This window comes from Osmerus mordax, chromosome 20, assembly GCF_038355195.1.
Source record: "Osmerus mordax isolate fOsmMor3 chromosome 20, fOsmMor3.pri, whole genome shotgun sequence".
NCBI classification, from domain to species: domain Eukaryota; kingdom Metazoa; phylum Chordata; class Actinopteri; order Osmeriformes; family Osmeridae; genus Osmerus; species Osmerus mordax.
Genome location: NC_090069.1, coordinates 8,396,526 through 8,415,496, shown reverse-complemented (window position 1 = coordinate 8,415,496; position 18,971 = coordinate 8,396,526). Strand labels below are relative to the sequence as shown.

The 18,971-nt window shown below is 41.3% G+C and overlaps 1 protein-coding gene across 1 annotated transcript in view; it reads right to left on the bottom strand.

Moving 5' to 3' along the window:
* The window catches only part of LOC136964068 (fibrillin-2-like), a 102,283-nt gene extending 87,085 nt beyond the window's left edge, over positions 1 to 15,198 (bottom strand). The window contains exons 1-5 of the mRNA XM_067257980.1: positions 15,023 to 15,198; positions 14,561 to 14,643; positions 12,590 to 12,688; positions 11,757 to 11,852; positions 9,924 to 10,019 (exon numbers count right to left, since the gene is read on the bottom strand). Of these exons, the coding sequence (XP_067114081.1) occupies positions 9,924 to 10,019; positions 11,757 to 11,852; positions 12,590 to 12,688; positions 14,561 to 14,643; positions 15,023 to 15,198 (550 nt within the window). The remainder of the gene's footprint in view (positions 1 to 9,923; positions 10,020 to 11,756; positions 11,853 to 12,589; positions 12,689 to 14,560; positions 14,644 to 15,022) is intronic.
* Between the last annotated feature and the right edge of the window lie 3,773 nt (positions 15,199 to 18,971).

Below are 18,971 nucleotides of genomic sequence, written 5' to 3'. Positions count from 1 at the left end.
ACAAACGAAGTGTGTTACACAATGGGTGCATTGCTCTTGGTACCCAGAATGCCCTGCAACAAGCTGAAAAGCTAGTAACAGAGCCTGTTTAATTATATTAGACATTCTCTGCTAGTAAGTTAAGGGCATTAGCTTAGTTAAATAAGCATTGTTTGGAGTTCTATTGTTGTGTTCGTTCTGTTTTGATATGTGTATGGTCTATAGTTTAGATAATTTGAGTGTTCACCCTGATTGGCAATGTTGTCTAACGTTAGTTAGATCGCTATCCAAGCTGTCCGCAACTATAGCATGAACGTGCAAGTGATCATTTGTCAGCATTGGTCCACGCAACGGTAACAGTCTTTGCTTATAAAGTGCGGCTTGTATTCCAGTGCGGGTAATACTCTGATTTACAAACACAAAGTGCTCATTCTGGGGGGGTGCGGCTTGTTTTATTTACCATAAAATACGGTACACACGCTTATCTCTGTCCATTACCATGGTCTAGTGCCTCTTCATTCTAAATCCAGTTAAACATGTGTTCTGCTTAGACTCTAGACTCTGCTATCCTAATCAAGCAGGGCTGTAATCAGAGTCTTAATTTTTTGATAACAAATGCACGTCTTGATTCTAAACTCTCAAAACACCAACATGTATGTAATATTAACTTGTGAAAGTAACTTGTGACCACATAATGATTTCAGAAACATATTTGGGAATTCACAGGAAATGACTTAGAATGTACTAGAAATTATATGAGAGTGAGCACAGGACTGGGATGTTGTGAACAAAATGGCATTATTGTATTGATACATTGTTATCAAAATCCAAGCACACTATCCTGTGAGTGTAAGTGTGCTCCGTACAGTAGGCTATAGTACATCACTTGAATAGAAATGTAAACCCTGAGACAGAGTAGAGCTATGAATACAACTACACCCAGCTAGTAGGGATGTTAATGATTCATCATTAATTGATTAATTGGCGTTAAGAATTTAACCGGTTAAAAATATATGAACCAACAACGTTTACCGTCTGCCTAGTTAGTCTAGAAATGGCAGTGCTTGCCTGATCTGTGTATTTGTGTATCTGGATTTTGAATGGGATTTTAGGGCAGCCAGTTTCCCATGGTTATCTCAAGAACTGGGCACTCTGCAAAGTTCATATTTTGCAGGTGTCCTTTTTAAAATCCAACGGAGTGCAGTGCCACGATTGACGTTGTTTGGAGCGCATTGATTATTTTACAATAATTTAGAACTTTTCACTAACAAGATATAAGTACTTGCCTACAAATTCAACAACCGAGACTTGTACAGGTATCTGCAACCTGCCAAAGACAATGATGGTGCACTTCTACACAGCCATCATTGAGTCCATCCTCACCTCTTCCATCACCATCTGGTACGCTGCTGCCACTGCCAAGGACAAGAGCAGACTGCAGCGTATCATCCGCACTGCTGAGAAGGTGATCGGCTGCAATCTGCCTACCCTCGAGGACCTGCACACCTCGAGGACCCTGAGGCGTGCGAGGAAGACTGTGGCCGACCCCTCCTGGTCACTCCCTGTTCCAGCTACTCCCCTCTGGCAGAAGGCTGGGGTCTATCAGGACCAAAACCTCACGCCATAAGAACAGTTTCTTTCCATCTGCTACTGGCCTCTTCAACAAGGCCAAGGACTCCCATTGACATTCATTCACTTATTTAACTATTACAAGTCCATCTAATGGCAATTACAGTATGCACAAGCCACCTTACCTCAGTATCCGTTTGCACTATGTTGACCACTCACGCTGCTCATTCTTATTGTTATTTTTATATATATTTTATTTTATATTTAAATTGTTGTATTCTTAGATTGTTTAGTTCTTATAAATAGTTAAAATGTTGTACTTTTACTTAATTTAAGATTCGTATATGTTTAGTGTTTTACACCTCCCTGCCACAGTAAATTCCGTGTTTGTATAACATACATGGCGAATAAACCGAATTCTGATTCTGATTCTGCAAGCTAGCGCCTGGCACGCTGTAATTGGTTAAATCTGCTTGCACAGTGAAATTATGTTCGCGCAGTGAATTTTTGCTCGCTCAGGTGATTTATGCTTGTGCGAGTCAGGGTTGCCAGGTCTGTGTGACAAAACCAGCCCAATGGCCAATCAAAACCAGCCCAATATCAGAACTCAAAATATGCCCCTGCCAAACCATATAACTGCTTTTAAAGTCCAACAGCATTGCTATCATTGCCAAATGTATTGTAATATCTACAAAGTAACACCAAATGTTTAGTATTCCAGCATTAAAAGCAGTTTTCAGGAGGTTTTGTGTGCACACACACAGTGCATGTGTGTATGTGGGCGTGTCCCATGTCCATGTGTGTACGTGCTGATCTGGAGTCAGTTTGGTAGGATTTGGGTATAAATAAATTATTTCATTTAAAATATGGATTTTTATTTAAAGATATTTATGTAATTAGCATGCAAAATAGGTCTACCCGAACCAGTGGACAAAAAAATTCAACCCACGGCAACACTTCAAAAGTAGCCCAATTCCACGGGAAAACCGTGGACCTGGCAACACTGGTGCGAGTCTACATAACTTTTGAAAATTTTGGGGCGGAAACCTTTGGAAGCACTGATCCTCTTATGATTGGTCGCTTTCAACACAATCACAACCACAGGGACATGATCCTTGTACCTTGATTGACAGCTTACATTACAGGAAGCACAGAGTGATAATATAGGCTACTACCAGACCCCCATCCCTTGCCCCTTGGCTTGAGGCAACGGCCCCGGTGGATGTAGGTGGTATTGCATTTCCAATTTGCTACCCGACTCCTCCGGTCGTTTTTATTCTATTAGCTCTAGTCAACATATCCAAAACTATCTCCCCCAATATATTTTTTTTCGATTCTCGAACCTGGCTCACACTACTAGCTTTTTCATAGAATAATTTTTCCAGATTTTTGCTAAATTTGAAACCAATCTGAAATGGGTAAACTAGCATCCCTTTTACATTTACATTTAGTCATTTAGCAGACGCTCTTATCCAGAGCTTACAGTAAGTACAGGGACATTCCCCCGAGGCAAGTAGGGTGAAGTGTCTTGCCCAAGGACACAGCGTCAGTTGGCATGACCGGGAATCGAACTGGCAACCTTCGGATTACTAGCCCGATTCCCTCACCGCTCAGCCACCTGACTTCATTTTATTTGCTTACGTCAAGAAAAGTTGCCTGGGAATGTGCTCGAGATTAGAGAATTACAATTTGACAACCACTCGTCACTCACTACTCAACTCTTGATTTGCCAACTGTGCACCCCATGAGCTGCAAAGTTATTTATGCATTTAGCAAATAGCAAAACATGAAGGATGTCAACTTATACAATGCAAAAAAAAAATATAATAATAATTTGCAGTGGCCCGATCGGGCCAGTGAGTTGCTAGTTGAACTGTCCCAACGTTACTTTTTACTGCCCCCGGGCCATCGGGCCATCGTTATTGTCGAGTCCTGTATAGCCTAATATAATTTGTGATATTGTGAGTAAGTAAGACTTTATATATATAGCACATTTCATACAAGAATTGTAGCTCAAGGTGCTTGACATAAAATAAATAAAAACAATAATACAAGTGATAAACAATTCAAACAAAAATAAAAATCCCAATAAGATCTCTGTTCAAGAGAGAAAACAACTTTAAACATGCATCTTAAAAGTAACATATACATTTGGTTCACCCCTGGTCTGTATATATAAAACCATACACTCTGTTAACAGATCCTTTCCCCAGGTCAAGAGTATGGGCCGTATTCTCTGTTAACAGATCCTTTGCCTCAGATCAAGAATACAGATTGTTTTACATATTTGTTTAAATACTTCACACGACCAGAGTTCTTGTACGCTATCAGAGTTCGCCAACTCTGACCTAGACAAAGTAAAATTAGCAAGTCAAATAATGACCCAAATTTACTAAACCAAGATTCTACAATAAAATAACTAATAAAAGTTAAGGTAAATGTTAAGGAGTCATTATAGATTGTTGATATGTTCTTCTAGAACAAAGACGAAGATGAACAAATCATGTCTGATAACCACAATATTGTTATGGTTATGCAACGTTATGTCAGTTAACACCACAATGATGGCATTAACAATAACAGTAAGATAGCGATACTCATCATCATCATAATAGTAACATATATATATAGGCCTATTTAACTTAGCTTTCTTTGCCGAGCTAGAATGGGGGGCTGCGCAAGGGCGCTGCGCCCCGGGTGGCTGACTGTTGCAGGGGGAGTGAACACTGTCTTATGGGTCAGAACGAACTCATAAGCCAAAACTGCAGCCTGGGCTAAGGACGCAACCTTTTGCTCCGTTACATAGACCACTAACCGGTCAGGCAGGCTGTTCTTGAACTCTTCTATCAGTACCTAGTCACTGAGAGAAGCAAAAGAGTCACAGCCAGTGGCCGTACACCATCTGTCGAATAAGGTTTCCATTTCCCTTGCGAATTCACAAACGTCTTGTGTGGACTTTTCTTGTGGTGCCTAAATTTGTGGCGATAGGCCTCGGGCACCAGCTCATACACCCAGGGCCAGGTTGAGGTCATCTCGGACCCGGGGCAGAAGCCTCCCCGAGCCCCCCCCCCAAGCTCAAGCCTCTTCACCTCTAGTTTGTACTCATACTCTGCCCTCCGAGCGTGCTCTTTATCACTCTTCTCCATCTGGAGACGAGCGATGCGAACCTTAACGCGGGAGCCCTCTCCTGAGCCCGCCGGCGACAGGGGCTGGGGTTCAAATCGAGGCGAAGTAAATGGGGTTTTTACTTCCTCAACGCCCTCAACGCTAGGACTTGCTTCAGAGGGAGGCAGCACCCTGCTTTCTGTCAGTGCATCACAAACGCCCTGTTTGAGCACCGCCTTGACTTTGCCCTTGGCTACGGGCAAATCATAATGATCAATCAACGCACACAGGTCAGCCGAGCGGCACTGGTCCAGCAGTTTGCTGGACGGTGCGACCAAAAAACACTGTACGATGGTCGGAGCCATGACCAAACACAGAAACACGCAAAAACACACAACCTTAGCTAGCTGCAGCAGACCGGTACTACGGTGGGCAGTCCAATGTATCCCGGACGAGCCCCCAATGTGTTACGACCCTCCCTGGGGTGAGCGAACTGCAGAAGGCTTCCGATGTATAGGGGCAAAGGAGGGTCTAACAACACGAACACAAACGAGGGTGTCGATATAACCGAGGGTTTATTTTACAAACAGATAAGGCGTCACAGGAGAACAAGGTGACCATGAACGGTGCCAAAGGAATGAAAACAATAAAACTGCTAAATAACCTTCCTAACCCAAATAATGCCTCTCTATCAAAAAGTACATGGGGTGGCACCGTTCCTTGCCTAGTGTGATAACAAGGGAGTAAGCTGCGTGATGGAAGTGTACACCCATGGGCGGCTTACCTGTCCCCTCTCTCCTGTGAGCGACCAACAAACAAAACGAAACACAAACACAAATGGTAGAGATGGGACGTATGGCACTGACGCATCGATGCTTGTGTCGCAAAACCAATACGCACAGTTTCGAAAAAGTGTTTTGGAGCTTGTATCAAATTACGAAACCACGTGATAGATGACGTTCAATGCTTTAAACGTCACAAACTGGGTCAAAGTTTTGCCGCTCTTCTGAGCCAGAGCCATAGAAGGAATGAAGCCACCGCTTCTTGTTAAAGACAAATCTCACAAGCAGCACCAGGCATCGCTCGAGTTTCTTCCATCAGCCATTATTATTTAGCCAAATCCGTATTGTAATAATTATAAATCCGTGCACTTGAGTGTTGTGTTATTTTATTGAAATGAAACGTAACATGATAGGACTAGGTAGGTCTATACAGTGCCCAGAAAACAACTGTTGATGATTCATCAACATTGTCAACAGTTATAATAATTTGTAAAAAAAAAGTCCCCCCAGTTCACAATAGGCCTACATATCACAAATGTTAAGAATAAGAAAAAATCTGTGTAATCTAGTTTAATTGATATAAAAACCGTATCGTATAAAGTCCGTCCACCCGCATCGAACAAGTAACGGCTTTTTACGTATTGATAATGCGAGTCTAGATACCCAAGTTCGCGCCCCAGTGCAGGGAACCTCGGAAGATATTCTTTAACTTTTACTGTGAGAAAATGACATAATTCTAACGGCCTACAGATGGATCACAACATTTTAATGTGTGAGCACTAATATCGGATAAAAATGAACACATGTAGCCTTAATTAAAATATTGAATAACGTAGGGTAGTCTACCGTCGGGGACAACCACTACGCCTCATTCAGCCAGTTTAAACGGCTGCTAGATGACGCTGTTCATTTTCAATGCGCCGATAGTTCGGCTCTTTGGGCCGGCAGAATCCGGAAGAAACCACCAAAGCTTCACAAGGCATCGTTCGCCCATCCCTAACAAATGGTTCAGGCACGGACAAAGCTGACATGACATGCTACAACACACACAGAACGCGGATCGATGACTGGTGATCGGAAAACAGTTCCGGTGTCTTAAAGGCAGCGGGGAAGACGGACGAGATCGGAATTGGGCAGAATCCGGATCGAGCACGGCAATCCTAGCCAATCGCAGACAGCCACCTGCGGACAACGATAGGGTGGAGAACGAAAGGGCGGGGCAAACACGAAAGGGCAGACCAACACTAACTGCAAGGCCCTACAGGCCGAAGCAAAAGGAACAACGTATATGTGGTGAGTCTGAGTTCCATATGTTCCATCTAGAATAGGCTTATATTAGCCTACTACGGGAGTCAGGTGGCTGAGCGGTGAGGGAATCGGGCTAGTAATCCGAAGGTTGCCAGTTCGATTCCCGGTCATGCCAACTGACGTTGTGTCCTTGGGCAAGGCACTTCACCCTACTTGCCTCGGGGGAATGTCCCTGTACTTACTGTAAGTCGCTCTGGATAAGAGCGTCTGCTAAATGACTAAATGTACTAAAAACCAAGTGAAAGGAATACTATACAGTACTAATAGCATTGATTTTCGTAAAGTTCATATGATGTATCTGCTTCTTGATCGGACTTGTGCAACATTCTGGCAGTTTTGTAACTCCACTGCAATGCCTTAGCTCACACGCTCGCGACCAGATGTCGCAAAGTAGGACTTGTACAGCTAGTTGCAAGCGTGCACGAGTTTCGGAGCTAGGATCAAGGCGAGCCACTGTTCTGCACAAGACCGGAAGAGTCGGTCTGGAAAGATGGCGCGGTCCGTTTCGCGCTCTCGCTTGCCTTACTGCGCCACTGAGAACTTTTCATAGAAATGAATGGGGACGCCATCTTGAAAGAGCAGGCTTGCTGTGTCTACTGTATATAAGTCTATGGCTACTACACCAGACAGTGGATGGAACAATGGCAGCGACACCTGAAGATTTACATGTAGGCTTAAGTGATATTGATAAATGGGGGCCTAATCCAACAATCCAATTATGTGTAGTATCACTGTGCTTTATATCTGAAAATATTGTTGTCTTTTTTTTTTGGCACTACCTTTTTTATATATATTTATATATATTTTTGTCATATATATATATACCTTAGTTATGTTACTGATGAATAAACCTGATGTTTATTTACACTACGTTAGACAACTTAAAAATTGTGTAAAAAAAAGTAGTAAATGGTATTGAGTATCGAGTATTTTCCTGGGTATTGGTATTGAGTTTGAAATTCTAGTATCATGACAAGCCTAACCAGCTATGCAACATTTATTTTCCATTAAACTACCTCTATGTCAAACCATAAAGACTGTAGTTTCAAATAACACGTTTCGCACTGTTTCATAGAAAACCCCACCATCCACTACCATCCCAGTCAACAATTCCTGACAAATGCCTACTTGCCCGTTACAACTGTACGTCTAATGAGTAGCATCCATTGAGAGCTCAATAATGCCTTTTCATCAAACACATAATACTTAAGTAAACAATTCTCACCTGGCACAGCTGTTGTTGGAGAAGCCACAGCTGTACACAGGTCACCTACTACAGCAGACACTGTCAAACTATCTCTTTAAGACTCTTTCCCACAGTCTGTCCGTTAAAATCATACATCTAACTCATCCCAGTCCAAGAATACAACCACACCTAGTTTCAAGTAGTTGATGTCATGGAAAATGCTGAATGCAGACAAATTATCTTATGGTTCTCTTTTGTTCATTCTGGCCCATTTAATTTCCCTCCAGGTACAGAATAAAACAGGGGTAGTAGAGTCAAGAACACAGAAGGTTTTCCATAAGTAGGTTGATTAAATATGGAAGGAAGTTCATCCAATTCCATTCAAGTCACGTGAGAGTAAACCTACGATTACAGTAGGTAACTCTTGACAAGTTCAACCCTAGCCTTCGTTCTGATTATTTCCTCATCTGGTCCTGTCATTAAACGTGCATATCCAGAAGCTACAAAGACCATCACCTTAGCCTGTCAAAAGACACACCTATCCATCTTCAACAATTATACTTTGTTCAGGCTGGCCAGAGTGCAAGTGAAGACAACCCTGACCCAGACTCCCAGTCCAAGTTTGGGGATTTATAATCAGCTAAGAGTGGAGGGAGGGAGGAAGGACATGAAAAGCATTCCTTCTCCACTGATTAAAGGGAGATCTGGTGGCAAGACAAAGGAGAGTTTCAGTTGTTCAACGCCTGTCCATCTATCCAGGACATTCTAAATAAACCGTGTCAATAGGGGTCTCTAATATGAGGTATGGCTTATTAGGGTGACAGGAAAAAACAATGTGTGGGCAACTGCACATCTGACTGTCCATTGATCTATTTACAGTATATAGAGGGTATGTTGAATAATTGAGAGAAAGTATAGACAATATGTAGAAATGGAGAGAGTGGAGAGTAGAAGAGAAATTGAGACTGAACATTGTGAAATAGAGCTTTGTTCTAGCAGGTTCAAGACCACTCGAAGAACATATCCCAATTATATAATCTCCTGAATCTCCTAAGTTTTAGCTGGCTGCAGTTCCTCAGTGCACTCAAGCAATGTTTGACTACATCCACATACACACACACACACACACACACACACACACAAAGAGCTATAATGGCTTTCCCAGAGCTATACCACTGGAGGGGTAGTAAATAAACCATGGCAGTGAGGAGCTGACCCACTGCAGAGTCAGTGATAGAGCCGGTGAATCATGAAGCATTGCCTGCCAAAACCAGGTAGGAACAACAGATGTGACATTGTCAACAGAAGCAATAGAGGAAGAAAAAGCATGAGTGAGAGAGATAGAGAAGCAACAGAGTAGTCATTATGGTAATGACTAGTGTGAATGTCACCTTTTAAACAGTGAACTCATGAAGTTGTTTTTCATATATTTTGGCAATTCATGATGTCTATTGTGATTTGACTGATGTTTAAGATAAGCAAAAACTTGCTTGAATCCTGTTAAGCAACTGAGGATAGCAAATATATTGACACAGATGGTATACAAATTATTGGCATTCCTTATGATTACAGTGAAATTTAAATTTGACCAAAACAGGGATGAAAAAAAATCCTTTTAAACTCTTCTAAAAGGCTACACGTCAGAGCTCATGCACATAAAGACTTGCATGTTCACACCTTGAAAACAGATGTTTAAAAAGGGAGAGGGTTATAAAATAGCTAAAGGGGGTAAAAAGAAAGCCAAAGACAGGCTTGGATAAATGAGAAGACAAAAACAGGGCAAAAATGACAAAGAAAAGCGAAGAAGAATAAAATACAGAGATGGAGGGCAAAAAAAAGAAACAGGAAGACAGATAGGAGAAAGAAAAAGGGTCAGCCTCTTTAGAGGCTTAGTAGTCACATCCTTTGTGAGATAGTGAGATAGTGAGATTGTCAAAATAAAGAGGGACGGAGAGTAAATAATAAGAGTTTTCACACAGACTCTAGGCTCTTACCTCTCTCACACTGTGGCCCGGTGAATCCGTATACACACGCGCACCGGTTGGGTCCAATGCAGCGCCCACCATTCTGGCACTTGTTCTCGCAGATGGCTGAAAAGCAAACCAAGAAAGAGTGTGTTAGCGACACACATAAACTTGCACAGTCATACAGTAAACAGACTGACTCATTTACACACACTTGAAAAAGACATGAGCTGAAGAAAAGACTCACAGTGTACGAACTCACAGACCCTCACAGGTTCATTTTCCATGATCTTTGTCAAACAATGATTGGAGAATTCGGTCAGATTCCACTGCTTTACAATTGTTTCTGTGTTTTTCCTTTTTAAAAGCCACACCAGGCTGTTCATGTTGGCACTAAACAGAATTTGGGAGCAATGGGTCTTTTTGCTCCACAGTCAAACTGTGAAATTACAATCAGTGAGGAGCCTAGAACACCCCCATCAAATTCAATGGGCGTCTGAATGACACTACTCAGCTATGAGAGCCGATGGAAAGGTGTAGCAGTAGACATCCAGGTTTCGTCAAGCTGTCTAAACAGTGTTTTCTCCACTTCCTTCTCTTTGACAGCACAACTGTTGGAAGTTGTTTGAAGGAAACCCAATGGCTCATTCCCCACCCCCAACCCTGACTCTGGACTAACCATGTGTAGTGCAGAGAGGGCCTTCCCTTTGTAGCATAAATCAAACATTACTGTGCACATTCTAGTGCTTTTTTCTGTCTGTGTTCCTCTCCCTACCACTCCTCCAACACCACTCAACAAGCACTGGGGAAAAATCTGACCTGGGCTGAAATGTTCCAGGCTCTTCATCTTACCACTCTAAAGCCAACAAACCCTAACCCTAAAGCCAGGGGTGGGGGACCGCTTGTCTTTCCCCCCCACTCTTCGTCTTCCTAATTCATAATTAGTCAGTTATAAACACAGGCATGAACCCTCTGTCACAAACACAAATACATACAAACTATGTCTAGCACTGTCACAACTACTCTCTCTCTACACACACACACACATGCTTTCACTCACACCGAGTCTTTATATCTCACACAGCCCCAGAATTTCCTGAAATTAGGGCTTCCAGATGACACCAGCTGGCCGGTGTCAGGGGTTGGCAGTGTTGGCCCCTCCTACCCTCTGATCACCCTGGGAGGGGGAGGATCTGTAACCGCGATCTAAACACCCCAGCTGAGGTGGCTTAGTTTATGATGGGGCAGGACCTTGTCAGTTATCAATCTGTTTATCTGCATGCACCTTTAGCCTCTGTGAAGACTGAACACTAATAGTAGCCAGGGCTGCATCTTGGGATGTTGCTGATGTAGGCTGTGAGGACGGACAAGATAGGAAGTTTTTTTTTTGTTAAGATACATTTTTTCAGGAACTTAAATGTGATGTCCTGTGCAGTATAAAAAAACATTAAATCAAAAAAGAATCATGAACTATGATGGTGGTCATAGATTGTATTTACAAAAATATGCCACCCATATCTTTGAGATTATGGATGCTGCATTCAAACTAGAACTGTAGGAGGTAGTAGGCCTGTGGGGTTAGTATAGTTGTGACAGAGGAATCTTGTAACTAGGGGCACTGGACATAGGTAGAAGAGTATGAGATAATCATAACAACGTTCTCTACTGGGTCTTATGGTTGTACAACAGATGAGACGCCTTAAAGCTTCAGAGAACTCTGTTGGCTGGATGCTGTAGGTTTACATCTGTGTGCCCAGTGTTTTTGCTTTTTAAATCATACAGTAACTGTTTCCTCGCAAGGACTAGAATCCAGAGAATACACAACTAAACTCAGAAAGGTACTGCATGTGTGTGCATACTCACGTTGTCCACAATATGTCCCGGTATAACCCTTGGAGCACTGACATTGGTCCTCAGTACAGATTCCACCGTTCATACAACGGATATTACACTGCGGGGCTGAAACACAGGAGCCATCACAGTCAGTCACCAATGCAACATTGTTTTGTATAAAGCACAAAGCATTAGTCTTTTATTTTGGCAGACAATGTTGCAGAGTGGTTGACAATTAGATTATGGTGGTGCTGCTCGTTAGTGGCTATCAGGTATGGTGTCATTCAAATACTGTGCACGTTTTAATACAGAATGTCGATTTTTCAGTTTGGTGTTTGAGAGGGAGGACTGACTTAAAGCTAGGATAGGTAATGTTTTGTCATATTTTCTGAACTAAACTTCACATCTTGATAGCAATCAATAAATCAAATGCTTTGGCTGGTGTGGCTGTCGCAGGACTGTAATAAACACGACCAATCAGTGTGTTCGGACCGAATGCATTGATTGGACAGCATTCGGACCAAATGCAGTGATTGGACGGGCTACTTATTTGTCTACCTACCTACCTACCTCAGGCAGTGTGTTAATATGTTTTGGGGGAGTGGCTTTGAAGGGAGAGGGTGGGATATTTGGGGTAGGATAACAATATTGCTAGTTTCGCAAAACGTACCTACCCTGCCTGTAAGGATGACCAACCTTTAAAATTCCTGTGTACATCTCTAAACAAAACCAATGCAACAACCTTTAAATACTCTGGATGATTTTATGGCTTGGCCATTGATATTTTCCCATGAATAGGAACCATCAAACAGGAACTATTAGTAGGTTAACCATGTAGCCTATGGATGTGGGTGAGCACTTACTGGATTTGTTCCCGCAGGATGGGGAGATTTGGCCGCTGGGACACGTACACATGTTGGGACGAGAGCAGAATCCGTTGCCACAGCTGTTTCTGCAAATGGCTTTAAGAGAAGGAAGATATACACAGGAGGGTGTCAGCATGTAAACAAACATTGTTAGATAGACCCAGTTTAGGGAAAGTGTCTTGACAAATGGACTAGTCTGAGGGGCGGTACTGTCAAACAGAGTATAAAACACATGGGATGTAACGGAATACCCACAAGGACGTTGGATAATAATGGGTACTCAAGAAAGTTATTCAAAGTATCATTTAAATAACGACACGGAAAAGCTATAAAACCCACTGACCTGATGTACAGTACATACAGTAAACTGTACATGCCACTGTTGTATTTTGAGTGAATGGAATGCAGCATTTACAAAACTATGAATGTATTAGGCACTTCCAGGCAAAATTAATGGAATACTACAGCTGTGCAAGCAAATTAACTGCAGAGCATAGTTTTTAGTTTAGGACTAGGCTTAGTCCTTGTCTGGGATACTGGCCCTTTAAGCGTGATTTCATCAGACACCTTGATATTTCAATATATGGAGACTAGGGCTGGGCGATATTTTTTTTAATCGATCGATTTATCGAAGTAATGACTTCCATGAATAAACTTATCGTAACATGAATTCATTTTCAATAATATCGATAATGTAGATAGAGAATAATTAGGAACAGCAGTCCATTTAATTTCTGTGATGCAGCAGGAAGTTGCGGAGAAATGGTAGCATACGCGCACTAAAATATACTGAGAACCTCAAGTGGAGTAGCTAATGTTAACTGCGGAAAATGAGTCTTATTGACGAAAACAGTGCCAGCGATAGCCATGGCGAGGGAGCAACTTCCAATGAAGAAATTATTGATAAAAAGGGTTCGTCTTCTTCAGTTATTTGGAAGTGGTTTGGCTTTTTGAAATCCGACAAAGAGCAGAGCAATGTTCGGTGCATATTGTGTAGTAAACAGTGGCTAAATCACAAAATCACTCATTGGAACATGCAGAAAGCATGAGTTTGCGCCAAGGTATTGATAAAAAGCAAGGTTTTAAAAAGCTGAAGTTACTTGACCCCAAGTACGTGATCCCTGGCCGCAAACATTTCTCTCACACCGCGCTTCCTAAACTTTTTGCTGAGTGTAGGGAAAAAGTTGAGGAAGAGACTTATTTTGCTACTACTACGGATCTGTGGTCTATCGTCTTAATTATCGTTATCGAGTGGAAATATAAATATCTATATTGATCATTTTTTACCCATATCGCCCAGCCCTAATGGAGACCCTGGACATACCCCCCACACCCACTCTCCCTTGGCCTTTATCCAGACTCAACAGACTTAGCAAGATGACAGTCCAATGCCTCCAGCGTGAACCATATAATGAAACACAATTGAGCTTTGGGCTGCTTAACACTTTAAGTATTGTGTTGTTTCAGAGTTATCATGTCATGCTGAGCCCCAAGGCATGCTGCCTGGAATGACATGTTAATATATTATGAGGAAATGCCCTGTGTTCTATCACAATATCAACATATCAGAATAGCTTGTCAATCCCGTTTGTTGGTGGGATTCAGTTGTACAAGCAATCAGTGGGTTCACAGTATAAGGACAATATAAAGAAAAAGTGAATTTCTTTTGTGATTATGTTTGTCAGGTTCATCTTACAGCATTAAGAAAAGACTGCCCTTACAAATGTTCATATTTACTGTTTTACTTATGTTACACTGGATCTGTTACTAGAAAGTTAACAAAATATACAGTAGGCCTATAACCTAAAAAGTGCAATGTAAATGTTTGTGCCCCCTCTTGGTGAAAAGATGTCCAGACTCAGTGCTTCACACGTGTCCCACTGATAAAATTCTGAGCAGAGAGAAAGACAGAGAGAGAGAAAGAGAGAAATAGATACTGTTATCAGCAACATTTGTTGCACTACTTACGCACAATACACTGGTTGCCCCCTGGTAGAGTTTTCCAACCTGGGCAGCAATAGGAGTGAAAACGAGATCCACACACATTTGGCCTGTTATGAAGGAGTGGGGAACAAATGGTTGATCAACTACAAATGATTGAGAAATGCTATCAGACATAAAACCTAAAAGGTTATTTCTAATGACCTCCAATTCAATTATTACATTTCGGGGCATTAAGGGAAATTGGACATGCACATTTCTAACAATACATGATATGTAAAGTAGAGCAACAGTTCATGATAGACAAATCCATTTGAATTGATGGATGACTATTGAGGTTACTTTTCCATTAATATAGAAAACTAGAGTATGTTGTTTACTATGCTTGCCATAGCCTTGCTGACGGTAGTTGGGTTAATGGAGATGCGACATGATATTCGACAAATTATTTTTATATTTTTATAAACGTAAGTGGTTTATCTTTCTCACCCTCGTAAAGACTCTTGTTTTCCTCTTCTCCTCACTCGACTCGATGAGGAAGGCAACTCATCCACCTTGAAGTTTCTACCCTGAGTTATAGGGTTCTGTCCAGAAACGTTTTCTATCAGTAAACCCGTTAAAGTCACCAGTCCAACCAAGCAAGGAAAAATCCTCTTACTCCACATTCTCAACAAAACTTGAATTAAATTTTCGGATATAAAAAGGTTTTGTTATTGTAGCCAATACTGGGAAATGTTGTCTTGCAAATGGCTACAATAAGCGCATTGTCCACTGTCGCCAAGATACCTGTTACTCATTCAGAAAAGGACTTAACTGAAGATAATGACTACACAGGCGCTCCAGCAGCTCTTTTTCCAATGACAGCGCGGGAAATAGTACACCTCTCTTGACGATATAGCCTACTTCTGCAACGGGTGAGTCGGACTACAACAACTTTCCAGGGTTTAGGACGTGCTACAATGAAATGCCACCCTGCACTATGAACGTGCATAGCCCAAGAGACAGGGAAGACGTTCCACTGACTTAAGAGATCCCTTGAGAAAAGTTGCACGTGCAAAGTATGTTTACATTTTCGCTCAAGGCTAAGGCTAGCCGAGTGGCACACGCTGTCGGGTTCATTCTTATGTGTATTAACTTTATGAATCTTTTTAGATATACCGCAGGGGCGTAGCCACGAGGGAGCGTTGGGGAGGGGGGGCTAGGCCCCCTTATTTATTGTATTATTTGTAGTTGGAAATGCAGTAGCCTAATCTCAATGTGGATATATTATTGAGCAGTGAAAATCTGTTGCATTTCCCCAAGTATATATAAAAAAAGTTTACTAAATACATGCATTATGCATTAAATAAATTACTGAAGGATTGGTTGCTCATGGCCTCAAGTCTAAGGAAGCTTCACATTTTTCTCTTCATAAAAAGCTTGCACATGCTCTTGTGTGTATAATCTGTAATTTCCCCATCATTCATGCAGGTTGTTTGGTCTCCCCTCTGGCATTTGAAATTAAAGTATGCTGGGCACAGTATTTCCTGAGTAGCAATCCGGAACACATGCACAAACTGCTCAGGGGCCATAGTTTTATCTAAATGATTGACTTGACTATTTCATTGAATTATCATGCTTACCATCATTTAAAACAATTTACTTTGGTTTGAGAGGATTGCATGGGTATTTTAAATGCAATGTGTAGCTGTCATCTATGCGGAGCAGTGTAGGTTTAGAATTAATCTTTTGCTTATGCAACTACAAGTGAATTGCTCATACATACATAGGCTACTGGACATACTCTGTATGCACACTCATATGAAATGTGTAGGCATATACAATGTTTCCCATATGTCAGTATACATGTTTCAAGTTTCAACATACAAGTTTGTATGTGTACGTATTTCAGTTATATATGCATGCAGCTACTGTATGTTGGAGATGTACTGATTTTTATTGACCTCCAGTGGTAAGGACACAGAACTACACAAATGAATGTTCTGTATGTTTTTATAATACTGTGTTTGTATGTTAATGAAAGTAGCGTATCAGGAACAAACATGATATTAGGCACAAATCTGTTGACATGACTACTATAATTCAAATGAGAATTGTGTGTTGAAGTAGCCTACTCATTCTATTGTCTTTAATACATTAGAAATGTATATCTCTCTAATAATACCAGGAATCTGTGTGTGTGCATGTACAAATTAAAATGGGTTTAGTTTCCCACGATCAGCTCAAGAACCGGGCACTCTGAAAAGTTCATATTCCGCATGTGTCCTCTTTATAATCCAAGTGCAGTGTGCAGGAGTGAAGTGATATTGTTTGGATAAGCATTTCGACATCAAATAATGAAAATTAATGGGGGAAAAAAACATTTGCTGCCAGTTTGGATCGCCACCAGTTTGACTCTAATCTCAAGAACGGGGAGCCAAAATTGAACCAACGTAATATTTTGCAGGTGTCCTTTTTATAATCCAATGAAGTGCAGTACCACGATTGAACTAATGTAATTAACAATTAAATGAAACTAAGCGTAGTAAGAAAAATAAGTAAATTCTGTTTAGTTATTTAGAAGAAAATTCGCTTTTACAACCGATATTCAGCTGCTTTCAAAGGGGCTGGCTAGTTTACAGAATGACAATATAAAGTGGACATACTTTTAGATCAATACATTTTGTCAAATCTGTTTACTGATGTAAAAACTGCCTGCACATTGCAAATGTACAAGCACTGTTGTGAATTAGGCCTACAATTATGACAACTGGTTAACCATTGTGTATGTAATTACTTCTGTTATGAACTAAATGTTTATATGTTTATGGTGGTAAGACAACAGAGAACCACCATATAGTAAATCTTGATCAACATAACATAAACAATTTATAACGTAGGAAACAGCAGATAAATGAAGGCTACATTATTTTCATGAATGTAGGCTACCACAGCATTGGCAATTTGACACTTAATACTTGGTTGCAAATCCTTTGCAGTCAATGACAGCCTGAAGTCTGGAACCCATAGATATCACCAGACGCTGGGTTTCGTCCCTGGTGATGCTCTGCCAGGCCTCTACTGCAACTGTCTTCAGTTCCTGCTTGTTCTTGGGGCATTTTCCCTTCAGTTTTGTCTTTAGCAAGTGAAATGCATGCTCAATTGGATTTAGATCAGGTGATTGACTTGGCCATTGCAGAACATTCCGCTTCTTTGCCTTAAAAAACTCTTTGGTTGCTTTCGCAGTATGCTTCGAGTCATTGTCCATCTGCACTGTGAAGCGCCGTCCTATGAGTTCTGAAGCATTTGGCTGAATCTGAGCAGATAATATTGCCCGAAACACTTCAGAATTCATCCTACTGCTTTTGTCAGCAGTCACATCATCGATAAATACAAGGGAACCAGTTCCATTGGCAGCCATATATGCCCACGCCATAACACTACCTCCACCATGCTTCACTGATGAGGTGGTATGCTTTGGATCATGAGCAGTTCTTTCCCTTCTCCATACTCTTCTCTTCCCATCATTCTGGTACAAGTTGATCTTGGTCTCATCTGTCCATAGGATGTTGTTCCAGAACTGTACAGGCTCTTTTAGATGTTTTTTGGCAAACTCTAATCTGGTCTTCCTGTTTTTGAGACTCACCAATGGTTTACATCTTGTGGTGAACCCTCTGTATTTACTCTGGTGAAGTATTCTCTTAATTGTTGACTTTGATACAGATACGCCTACCTCCTGGAGAGTGTTCTTGATCTGGCCAACTGTTGTGAAGGGGTTTTTCTTCACCAGGGAAAGAATTCTTCTGTCATCCACCACAGTTGTTTTCCGTGGTCTTCCGGGTCTTTTGGTGTTGCTGAGCTCACCAGTGCGTTCTTTTTAAGAATGTACCAAACAGTTGATTTGGCCACACCTAATGTTTTTGCTATCTCTCTGATAGGTTTGTTTTGATTTTTCAGCCTAACGATGGCTTGCTTCACTGATGGTGACAGCTCTTTGGACTTCATATTGAGAGTTGACAGCAACAGATTCCAAACCCAAATACCATACTTAAAATGAACTCTAGACCTTTTATCTGCTCCTTGTCAATGAAATAACGAACTCCCTTTATGAGGGAATAACATACACCTGGCCATGGAACAGCTGAGCAGCCAATTGTCCAATTACTTTTGGTCCCTTAAAAAGGGGGGGGGCCACATATAACATGTATTGTAATTCCTACTCCGTTCACCTGATTTGGATGTAAATACCCTGAAATTAAAGCTGAAAGTCTGCAGTTAAAGCACATCTTGATTGTTTCATTTCAAATCCATTGTGGTGGTATACAGAGCCAAAATGATGAAAATTGTGTCAATGTCCAAATACTTATGGACCTAACTGTATGTGCCCTATAATTCCAGGAATCTGTGTGTGTGTGTGACACCAATTTTATCACAGGCACTATTATAGTTCAAGGAATCT